The sequence below is a fragment of the Bos taurus genome, chromosome 8 (assembly GCF_002263795.3).
Source record: "Bos taurus isolate L1 Dominette 01449 registration number 42190680 breed Hereford chromosome 8, ARS-UCD2.0, whole genome shotgun sequence".
NCBI lineage: Eukaryota > Metazoa > Chordata > Mammalia > Artiodactyla > Bovidae > Bos > Bos taurus.
In genome coordinates this window covers 46,708,890-46,721,046 of record NC_037335.1, presented here as the reverse complement: position 1 = coordinate 46,721,046, position 12,157 = coordinate 46,708,890, and the positions used below count along the sequence as shown (strand labels likewise).

General features: G+C 39.8%; 1 protein-coding gene across 9 annotated transcripts in view; it reads left to right on the top strand.

Annotated features, from left to right (window-relative positions):
- Positions 1-9,879, top strand: part of TRPM3 (transient receptor potential cation channel subfamily M member 3) — a 607,343-nt gene extending 597,464 nt beyond the window's left edge. For 7 of the 9 annotated variants that reach the window (XM_059889200.1, XM_059889199.1, XM_059889198.1 and 4 more), the window contains one exon: positions 3,762-9,879. In XM_059889200.1, the coding sequence (XP_059745183.1) occupies positions 3,762-5,214 (1,453 nt within the window). In that variant the 3' untranslated portion in view covers positions 5,215-9,879. The remainder of the gene's footprint in view (positions 1-3,761) is intronic. The other 2 variants (XM_059889204.1, NM_001076236.2) reach the window with 2 other exon arrangements.
- The last annotated feature ends 2,278 nt before the right edge of the window (positions 9,880-12,157 follow it).

Sequence of the window (12,157 nt, the reverse complement as noted above, 5' to 3'; positions counted from 1 at the left end):
TTGTACAGGAGACAGGGATCAAGACCATCCCCATGGAAAAGAAATGCAAAAAAGCAAAATGGCTGTCTGGGGAGGCCTTACAAATAGCTGTGAAAAGAAGAGAAACAAAAAGCAAAGGAGAAAGGGAAAGATATAAGCATCTGAATGCAGAGTTCCAAAGAATAGCAAGAAGAGATAAGAAAGCCTTCCTCAGCGATCAATGCAAAGAAATAGAGGAAAACAACGGAATGGGGAAGACTAGAGATCTCTTCAAGAAAATTAGAGATACCAAGGGAAAATTTCATGCAAAGATGGGCTTGATAAAGGACAGAAATGCTATGGACCTAAGAGAAGCAGAAGATATTAAGAGGTGGCAAGAATACAATAATCCTTAACATATTGCATATTGAAGTTGAAATTTTCTGTGCTGCCAGAATCTTCTTTTGAATGCCCTTTTCCTTATCACTTTGGCCGTTAGAGGCTGGTTGTCTTAGGACCTGGATTTCTTTTTTTAACCAGTCTATAATAGAGTGCCCTTTGATGGACTTCTGGCTGTTGCTTTCTTGGCCTCCTGGGAAGAACCACCTCATACCTTTCCAGGTTTCTGTTGGGTGCCTATTGTGATTGTGTCTTGAGTTATTCTGAAATAAGTCACACAAGATCTGGAAATTTAAAAGAAGGAAAGAAAAATAAAGTGTCCCTCCCATACAACATCTTTCTTTCCAAATCCCTTTTTATTTTCTTACTTAGTCACTGCCATATGTATCTCCTTGAGGATTCCTTTTGATCCATAAAATCTTACCATTCTTACCTCCATATGATTTCCTGAGTTATTTGACCAGAGTCAGCTCCTGGAAACTACCCCTATGAGCCAAAACTCTTGATTTGTTTCTCATACCTATTTATATCTGTAATGCATGCCCATTGACAAATTAACTTTTCAAGAATTCTTTTTAAAGATTAAGGGAAGAACTCTATGTATGGAATAAGTGTATGTAAGTTTGACTCTAGGAACTTTCCTCTTTTTTATAACTCCTATATTAAACCCCTATCACTTATATCAATGACCTAACTGACATACAGTCAAGTGATTAAACACATCCAGGATTCTGAAAGAAAACAGATCAAACAGTTCTGTTTTTTTGTTTTTTGTTTTTTTTTTAATTCAAGTCTTACATTCCAAAGCACCTCAGAGCCCACAGGAAAGTTAAGATTTGGTGAAGAAGAGCTCCTTGATCTTGTTCTAGAATGTTTCCCTCCCCTAGTTCTACCCCCTGGAGCCATACTTCTTTATCTTTGCTCTTGAGGCTCCCACTGGGCACCTCCTTGCTTTCCCAGAGGACCCCCTTCCTCCTCGTACCTCTTCTCTCCCTCCCATTCCTTAGGGTCCTTAGTGTCTGGGTTCTGTTTATTCCCCACAACCAAGTCCTTACTCTTTCATTGCCTCTTGGTGCCTTAGCTCAGCCTTTCACTTGCTAGTTTTCTCTGCAGTGTTGGATTCTGGAACTAAAGTGAGGTAGGGTGCGCAGGGGGGTCCCCACAGTGCAGGGAGATATCTTCCCATGCCCAAAACAATAGCCACATGCAGTTATACTCAGAGAACATCTTTATCTCTTTCCATACCAACCTTGTATATACCAGACTCCAGGAAAGGACAGGAGAGGGAGGAAGAAAATTATCCTGCATTTTGTAACTCTGCCAACACTGAAAAACTAGGTGGACCCAGTACCTAAGTATCCCAAACAAAAATCCTCATTCTTCAAAAATGTACCATCTGTCCCACTCCTGCATTTAATGAAATAGTATTTTTATCTACTTACCGAAAGCATATTGCATTGCAAAAACGAACTGTAATACTTGCAAACTCCATAGGATAGATGATGAAAAAGTCAATTGTAAGTCTCTAAGACTCACAAAATTATTATTGTAAGTAATTTGTTTCTTGGGCTACGTGTATACCACAAAACAAGTGAAATAGGAAAAAGTTGAATTTTCTTTCTGAACCATCTGTGCTAGCTGGATGAGTAGCATTGGGTTTGCCAGATACAGAATTGCTCAGTGTACAAGTCTTTTGGAAATATACCTGAGCATCATGGCAGAGTGTGCCTAGACCCTAGAGGTGCTAAACTGGCTATGGAGCAGCAGAAAGGAGCAAAAAAAAAAAAAAGTTTCTGAAGCAGGGCTCTTGAGAGCAGTCCAGAAACTTAGACTGATGAAGGGAAACTGAGAGATAAAAGAGCAGAGTGAGTTGTGGGGGGGCAGGGGAGGGTGTTGCAAAGGTAAGAGAATCACATATTCCCACTCTGGCCAGCAGAAGTAGGCTTTTATACATGTTTGTGTTTTTTTTCTAAACCTATAGGTCCCTCAGAGAGAGAAACCACATGCCTCTTATATCTCCTTCTGGCATTGAAATATATATTCTTCGCAGATAGAGGTGTTGCTATTGTTAACACACCACCACCACCATCACAACAATTGGAGGGACCTAGCTCTAATTCCTATCATCTTTTGTAAAGCATGCAACCATGTTCCTTTTAAGGGTCAATGGTCAAGTAATTTTCTGTGCATATTGGAAGAATTAGGAAAGTATCTTTATCCTCTCAAAAAAAGTTGTGAATAGATCTTTTTTAGATTCTCCAAGATTTGCCTTTTGACATTTAAAAGTGAAAGTTTAAGCTCAAACCAAAACTTGCCTTTGGTTTGTCCTTTCCAAGTTAATTTGAACAAGTGAAAAATATGGCACAATTTTATTTTAAATATGTGGTCTCTGTCTTTATAAGTAAATGGCCTAGCAACCCATTAAACAATTGAAATCAAGTTTGTCACAGTGATTTGTTCAGTGAGCCTTTCTTGACATCTGGCAGGTATTGGGCTGTCAACATGGAAATGCAAAGAGGAATATGAGACAGATCACACCCTTAAGAATAGGGACTATAGAAATAACTGGGATAGAAAGCACCTGGATCAGCTACCTGGAAAGACAGAGAGAGGCATAGGATGATTTATTGATAGCCACTCTAGAGTTTACCAAAAATTATGTAATCTTGGCTAAATTTCTTGATATTTGTTTATCCTTTATTAATGAAAGGATCGGGTTAAATAAGGTCAACCCCAGGTGACTCAGTAACAGGACCATATCAGTTCCTTTGGAGGTACTACTTTCTAAAAAGATTGTTGTGAATAAGAACAACAACAAAAGATTATTATGTATATGCAAAATAAACATAATCCCAGTCCATAAAATACAAATTTTACATGCACACTACAGTAAGAATAGCTACATTCTACAATTCTACTGCAAAACTGGGTAAAGTCATCCAAATGAAACATTCTCATTTTGCTGGTAACTGTTAAGCCAACATCCTAGTCCTTATTTAGGTCATTGAACCCTGCCCCAAGCCACAGTGAAGCCAGGAGGGCGGCAAAGAGTGGGACTTTGGCCTCACTCCTCTTCAAGACCTCCTTGCCTAGGTGTTTAGTTGTTGGGACTGAGCATGAAGTTTCCCCGAGGGAAAGGGAATTAGTAGCTAGAAACTGCTGGATTCAATCAACTCTCAAGCCTTTTCTAGCTTAGAAAGATTGGAGTTCTATGATTCCCAGTGACAGGGTCACAGCCATCCTCTCCTCTCCACCCCTTCTCACTACCCACACCCCCTCAGTTCCCCCCAGTAGGACAGTGATGGCACTAAGTTGGGGCACAATTCTAAGCCCCTCTGTCCCTGCTCCACAGCCTCCTGCAGAGAAACTACCCAGAGTGACTCTGGTTCTCTCTTCCTGCCCAGGGTGGAGAATATGTCCATGCGGCTGGAGGAAGTCAACGAGAGGGAGCACTGCATGAAGGCCTCGCTCCAGACCGTGGACATCCGGCTGGCGCAGCTCGAAGACCTCATCGGGCGCATGGCCACAGCCCTGGAGCGCCTGACAGGTCTAGAGCGGGCTGAGTCCAACAAAATCCGCTCGCGGACCTCCTCGGACTGCACAGATGCAGCCTACATTGTCCGCCAGAGCAGCTTCAACAGCCAGGAGGGGAACACCTTCAAGCTCCAAGAGAGTATAGACCCTGCAGGTGAGGAGACCTTGTCCCCAACTTCTCCAACCTTAATGCCCCGTATACGAAGCCATTCTTTCTATTCAGTCAATATGAAAGACAAAGGTGGGATAGAAAAGTTGGAGAGTCTTTTTAAAGAAAGGTCCCTGAGCCTACACCGAGCTACTAGTTCCCACTCTGTAGCAAAAGAATCCAAAGCTCCTGCAGCCCCTGCAAACACCTTGGCCATTGTTCCCGACTCCAGAAGACCATCCTCATGTATAGACATCTATGTCTCTGCCATGGATGAGCTCCACTGTGATATAGACCCACTGGACAATTCCATGAACATCCTTGGGCTGGGAGAACCAAGCTTTTCGGCTCCAGTACCTTCCGCAGCTCCTTCAAGTAGTGCCTATGCAACTCTTGCACCCACAGACAGACTGCCAAGCCGGAGCACTGATTTTGAGGACATCACTTCCATGGACACTAGATCTTTTTCTTCAGACTATACCCACATCCCAGAATGCCAAAATCCATGGGACACTGACCCTCCAATGTACCACACCATTGAGCGTTCCAAAAGTAGCCGCTACCTAGCCACCACCCCCTTTCTTCTAGAAGAAGCCTCCATCGTGAAATCACATAGCTTTATGTTTTCTCCTTCGAGGAGCTGTTATGCCAACTTTGGGGTGCCCGTGAAAACAGCAGAATATACAAGTATTACAGACTGTATTGACACGAGATGTGTCAATGCTCCTCAAGTGATTGCTGACAGAACCACATTCCTGGGAGGTCTTGGAGGGAAAGTGGAGGAATCGTTGTGCTGCCATCCCGAGCGAGAGGCAGAACTGAGTCACCCCAGCTCTGATGGTGAGGAGAATGAGGCCAAGGGCCGGAGAGCCACCATCACAATGCCCCCCCAGGAGGGTGATAATTCAGACAGAACCCTGTCGAACAACATCACAGTTCCCAAGATAGAGCGCGCCAACAGCTACTCAGCAGAGGAGCCAAGCACACCATATGCCCACACCAGGAAGAGCTTCTCCATCAGTGACAAACTCGACAGGCAGCGGAACACAGCAAGCCTGAGAAATCCCTTCCAGAGGAGTAAGTCCTCTAAGCCAGAGGGCCGAGGGGACAGTCTGTCCATGAGGAGACTCTCCAGAATGTCTGCTTTTCACAGCTTTGAAAGCAAGCACAACTAAACCTTCTAATAAGCTTTGCAGGAGGCTCAAGAATCCAGCCCTCAAATTCTCCCTGAAATTCACCTATTCCTGTTTCTTGAAACTCACCTGCTTTATTCTTAGCTGAGCAAAACAAGTCATTCCTTGGGAGTTGTTAACTAAAAGGTGACTTCTGGGTCACAGATCAAGAAAACATTTGATCTGGCCCAGTGCAAAACGCAGGGGATTTAAGTCATGTTCACACTTGATGGGTAGGGAGGGGAAAGAGGGAGAAGAAGGGTTGAGATGAACGTGTATAACTAGTCATTTCAGAAAGCCATGAGCTCTGGGAATGATTGGGGCATCAAGCATGCTCCATGCCAGGAGGCATCTTTCCATTTCTGACCATTATCAAGAGTTTTAGGATGCAGGGCTAAATTGCAAAATAAAATAAAGTAGCCAGCATATAAATGAGATATTCTAAACTTCAATTCTGTTTTCTTTTCACATTGGCTCCATCACTGGTGACTGATGAAGAGCATCCTTTTTATTCAGTATAAGCCGGCAGCAAGCAGTTCTACCTAACGTCCCACATCCTTCTCATGCCAACACTTCTGTAATTGATCATTATAAAGAAAAAACAAGGTAACAGTCATAGTTCACCTGTCTCTTATATATTCATTTCTGGTGCCGCAACTTTTATCTCTTTTGAAGAAAATAAAGGGAAAAGAAATGCCTTTTTGTATTGCAATCAAAATGAAAGAAGAGTTGATGTTAAAAACAATTGTCAAGTGGTTTATTATATACAGTGGGCATTCAAGTATAGTCAAGTAAGCTCAGGATGAATGTAATTAAATAATTTTATATTTTTTAATTTATTTTGTATCTCACCTATCATCAATGAAGCCACTCACTGAATATAATAGTGAACTTAAAAAAAAATAGTAGGCAGAACTCACCTAAAACTGCCATATGAGATACTGCTATATTCCCACCATCTATGTTATGTGTGATGCTGCTTGTGTGACCCTCATTATGTGTATGAATCCACCATGTCTTCTGAACATCTCCAGGATGTAACTGCCAATTTTCCACACCACCTATCACATGACCATTTTGTATATGAATATCTGGTTACATGTGGATATTTTCATACCTAGAGTTTTGCCATTTAATCTGAGCTCAGCATAAATTTAATTGGAATTTTTCAAGGGCTGGTATCTTTTTTATGGAAATGTTCCAAAGCACTTTTTAGGGAAGTTTCAAAACCATAAATAACCTTAGAATTGACTGGGAGTTTGGTATCAACCCAAGCCATCAGTAGCAGGCATACCATGAATATTTTTCTTATACACAGAGCTATAAAAAAGATGCGGTAGACTAAAATAGAAAGCAAATAAACATATAAAGAGTTCTGTAGTATATGCTGCTTATATGCATTTACACAGAGAGACATGTTAATATATAGTTTATAAACAGACATATAGAGCTTTCTTAAAAGGCTTGGACTTTTCTATCATCTTGAGATATAACCAGGATTTTTTAATATCCAAGGAGTTCCATTGAAAGAGTTAATTATATTAAATTTTGACATGTTGAAATTATAAATTTTTAAAATCCCTATGACCTTAGCTTTTCCTTGTACAAAACTAGAGTTGCCAACATGACTCACTACCTTCCCTTTGCCTCTTTTTTCTGCGGAAGCACTTGCTATCATGGCATCTCGTTTAGTCTGGTTTCTCCTGCACAAAGAGATTATTTCAAGTACCATCAGAATAGATGTACGGTTCTAAACCAGATAGTTTTATGGACTCTCAAATATAGGCATATGTTTCTAGATCAGAATCTGGACTTAAAGTGGGATAAAGAAATTTTTATCAAATCTTTGGATTCCTATTTGGATCACTGATTTAAAGGAGAATAAAAATCTTTAAGGAAAAAGACTTAATACTTCCTGGTTATTTTGTTTTTCTGTAGTTTTGAATTCCAGATTTCTCATTATGTGAAATCAAGTGAATACATGGACAAAATCTCTAGCCTTTAAATAACAAAAACCAAAATCTTCTGAACAAGCTTTTCAGGTGTAGAGACAATGATGTTGCTGCATATAAAGAATTAAACAATTCCATCTTCACTCCTTGGATTTAAGTGAGTAAGAAACAAGTCACCAGAGTCCCTCATATATAATTGCTCTAGAAACAATTATATTTTTACTGGCCATTTCCCCTCAATAAACATGTATTTGGTCTAAGAATAGATTGGTCTATTGGTCTAAGAATAGGTCTAAGAATATCTAAATCTAAGATAGATTTAGTTGCCCTAAAACTTCCTTGAGTCATGAATCTCCTTGAGGATCTAATGAAAGCTCGGGGCTCACCTCCCAGAAAAAAAAAAAAAAATGTATGTACATGTAGAGTTGCAATATAACCTTAAAGGGTTCATGTACCCCTGGTTCCATATTGATTGATAATGAGGAAGAGGAACCATGTTTATTCATAATCAATGCAGCTGTAATAGGCACTTTACATTTCAAGACCATTTCTCTGTGATTCTCAGGAAGGCCAAGTCTCAGCACCAGAGTTTAAACCCAGATTTTGTTACTTTTGTTCCTTGGATTAGCTCTTGCTAGTTTGATATATTTACATCCTAAACACTTTGATGATTTTAAATATGGAGCATACTTACAAAGCCAGAGGCTTCTCTAAATCTGTGGAGGAATCTAGGAAGGAGGTGAAATTATTATTCTTTGGTCACAGAGCAGGATATCACAGCACCTCTAGGGCCTCATTCTGGACCAGATTGAAAATAGGGGAAAGAAATTATGAGCATGAGTGTTTCCATTCATTGTGATTTCTGGAGAGAACCAAACCTAGGAAACAAAGTATTTAACAGCCTTGGCCTTGTGACTACCTGGTCCTTTTGTTGTGCATGAAATGAAGTTCTTAAATCTTTTGTGAAGTGTATGAAATATATAAGCCAAATTTAAGTGACTTTAAACACAACCTGTATAACTTTCATGAGCCATTTCTTTCCTGTGCATTTACATGTGTGTTATGTTTCCATCCATTTCTTTCCATTTCTGGGTGTTCTGCACACCAATGTGGCATTGATTCTGTGGCCTTGTACGGTCAGCTTGTGTCCAGACCATTTATTTCGCCATGTCCCTGATCGAGGGGGTATTAATTACCTTCTCTGTGAATTAAGCAGCCCATGAGCAGCAAGTTATTGAGGAATATAAATAAAGTCATAGAGCGCTCAAGGAAGTAATAGCTTTGGTTTAATCATATGCTTCTAAGGTGCCAATTTTTATATACTACTATATGTAATGATTTGTTCTAAATTGCTCAGTCCTTTTGAAAAAAAATGTAAGGATGTTTAATGAAAATTACCTTGGGAATTCCTGATTAATCAACAAACTTTATATTTATACTTAGAAACTCTCTCCTGGGTGGATTTGAATGAAGCTGGAAAGCTTGGCTATAATTGGCGGGGCTAGTTTGTTTCTCCAGCCAGAAGGTATATTAGGGGTCAGAATGCAGCACTTTACAGAACTGGATTTTTTTTTTAAGTCTAAGCTTCCAGGTCTAGGATATTATGTAGCACTTGAAAGTTCCCCCTTAAAAAAAAAAAAAAATATATATATATATATAGATATCAGAATTATCAAATAAAAATGTACTTGTAAGAAACACAAAATGTGTTTCTTCTGAATGTTTCAAATGTATTCTAAAAGATGGTTTCTATAGATAATATTATGGTAGATAACTGGATAGTACATTTTTTCCACTTTCTAAGGCTATACAGTCTAATCTTTCTGAACGTTTGGGCTGTTTAACTTCTGTAATTATATATTATCCAGTCATCAATCATGCTATATCTATAAGCTATACTGTTCAATGTGTGTGGGGCAATGCTGTATTATAAAACACATGTAAACATATATGTAACCCGTATTTAACTCAGCATAGTTGTAGCATGTGGTTGTATTAATGAACGTTACAGGAGAACTTTATAATCCTTTACAAATCTGTAACATTCAATAAAGAAGCACATGTTGCAAGGATTAATGATGTTCCCAACTCCATGTTATTTAGCATCCTCATGAAATGGGTACTTTTGTTCCTGATCTGCTTCATGTTTTCCACATTCCCATAGACCATTGTAAAATATTTGTATGAGCTGATGTGCATCCTCTGACCAGCCCTGCAAGCTGTGGTAGGCAAGTTACGGTTTTGTGAAAGATGAACTGGCATGTTATGCAAAAACTATATGACAAATTGAAAATAATATCTTAAGCTCCAGTTGAATTAGCTGTTTGTTTACATCTGCTAACCCAGTGTGGAAGCAGTGTACAGTATTTTAAGTATGTTCATGTGGTAACACTAATATGTTTGTTTCTCGATAAAGTGATGCTAGTGTGTAGGTGGCTATATACTTGCAATACTGCATTATAGCTCACTATTCTTTAACAATATTAATGTGACTTAAATGAAGTAATCCCTCTCCAAATCCAGTCTTAATTTTTGTGGCGACAAAATGCATGCACTGCTTTATGCATTTATTTTAACTTTTTAAAGGCACTTAATGTTTTACTGTTGCCTGCTGTGATACTTAAACCAGTTGGGAACTCACTCAAATTGTTGGGCTTCTTACACTGTTTGGGGATTATGTCCAATTTAAAAAAATTAAAAACAAAAAAGTAACCAAGGATTTTTTACTATTTTTTTAAGCTCTGAACAAATAATATGGAATAAAGTATTAACTGCAGGGCCTTATAGCTATGTAACCTGGAGATAGCTAGCCAACACCACTTGGGTTTACCAAGCTCTAGTGTTGGTGCATCTGTGATATATGAAGGACATATTTCTGAGTCTTTAGGGCCATTGGGTGCAAGTTGCTAAACCAGAGATGAGAGTGAGGAGTCCATTCAAGACAGTGTAGAAATCCACATATCAGTATGGATGAATCCAGTGGACAATAGGTAGGAAAAGCTCCTACCTTGGGGCTTTTCTCACATTGTGTGTGAGCCTGGCCTGGGGGAGGGTGAGAGATGGGTGACTGCGTGTCTCATTGAGCACAGGGTGACTCTGAAGAGTCTGCCCTTCAAGGAAGTCACCATTTCATTGTGAAGAGCCATTCAACATCTGAACAAGGGAGGATGAAACTTGCATAGTCTTATAAATGATGGCTCCTCAAAGAGTAAAGAGAACTTTTCTGTCAGCCTGCACTGGCCTAGGCTTTCTTTTTACCTGTCAAACAGTCTCTTTCTCAGATTGGAGTCAATCAAAGGAGCAGTTGGTTCTGATTTTAAGGAAAACAGGATTTTTTTTTTTTTTTTTTTTTTTGTACTTCATTTGAGAAGTTGGTTGCGTTACCTTTTCTCTGATGAATTCCTTGCACTGATCACTGTTAATGAAATCAAGACATGACCATTTCTACATGTGTCTAAGAGGAATTCAGTGGCCAAGTAATCCAGGTGGCAGTAAGAGTGAGGTAAATTTTCCCTTCCCTAACTGACCTGCTCTCCCAGCCCCATTAAACCTTCAAGCCATTGCCCGTTTACACAAAGTTTGTGTGCTGGGAAGTGAAAAGAATATGTATGGCTAGAAGGCCATAGTTTTCTGAAGAGCGTCAGTGCCAACCTTGACCTAGGCCTTCCTCTGGAGCTGGGGGGCTGCTGAGGGCTGGGGGATGCAGAGAGAGGTTCAGCCTTGGGCCTGGATACACAGCCTTCTTCACCCCCTTAACTTTCTTCCTTGCTCTTGGCCCAGCACAAGGTTTTATTTTTTTTTCTGCCAGACCAGTTGACTTTATCTCCTATCACCTCCATACCCTCTGGACCCTGGCAGAGGAAACTGAACCAGCGGCTGCAAGCCTTCAGACTTTGTCCAGCCCTCATCTTCCCACTGACTTAGCTTCCTCCCCGCAACTTCACCCCATGCTCCTAACTTCACTGGTGTTTGCATCAACCTCATCAATACTTTGCCTGTCTGAATCCCAAAAGAATCAGTCACATCTTTACCCCAGCTTATCACGTATCAGCAGCAGCAGCCATCTGCCTCTAGATTGTGGGGTTGCAAACACAAATACGTGAAGCGGCTGGATCCAGAACACAAATGCGGCAGTTGGGCTGGGAAAAACAACAGGAAGAAGTAGGGTTTACAGGGCTTGAGAGAGCACGTGTCTGCTACAAAGACATTCACATTCAGATTTGCAAACATTGTGCTAGCCAAACGTGTCTGCCAGCAGCTTTCAAACCTGGAGGCAATAGTTTGGGACCTCTGAGTCAGAGCCAACCAGGACCATATTCCTGATTCCAAATTAGTGAATACATAAACAAAATACACTGAAAATGGAGGTGGGAGAGAAAGGAACTCACCCTATTCAGGGTTCTTTCTGTTCTCTCAAATGATATGTGCATGTTTATTTGCTAGCTGCATCATTCTGGACCTAAATGTGGGATCTTTGTGAGGAAGATTCAGAAGAAGAGTACCATAGCATTGTATCAAGGCTTATCTGCTTCCTGCCACTACAGTGTCTGACCTGAGTTTATATTGCTTCTCCTGCTGTTCAGAACAGTCCATGCAGTATAGTGTACTCATTGCTGTTCCATAACAGAGAACTTAGACTCTCATTTGTAAACGTTCTAACCATAGTTTATAATGGGGAAAGTTATTCAAGTATCATTTTTAAATGAATTCCTATAAATAAAATAATTTTGCAATTGGGTTTCTTAAATATATATACATCTTTTCCTTCTTTGTGTATAGATAGACAGTGGTTTGCATATCTATCAACATTATAAATATATATAAATCCTTAGAGGAAGTTTTCTTTTTTAAAGGTCTATTATTGGATTCACAATGCACTTTGAGCTTGTTTGTTTAGATATATAATTCGAAGCAGAAGTTGGCAGATACCACGGGAAAAACTTTCTGAAATTTCTGTAACAAATGTTTTGCAATAAAAAAAAAAAAAAAAACCT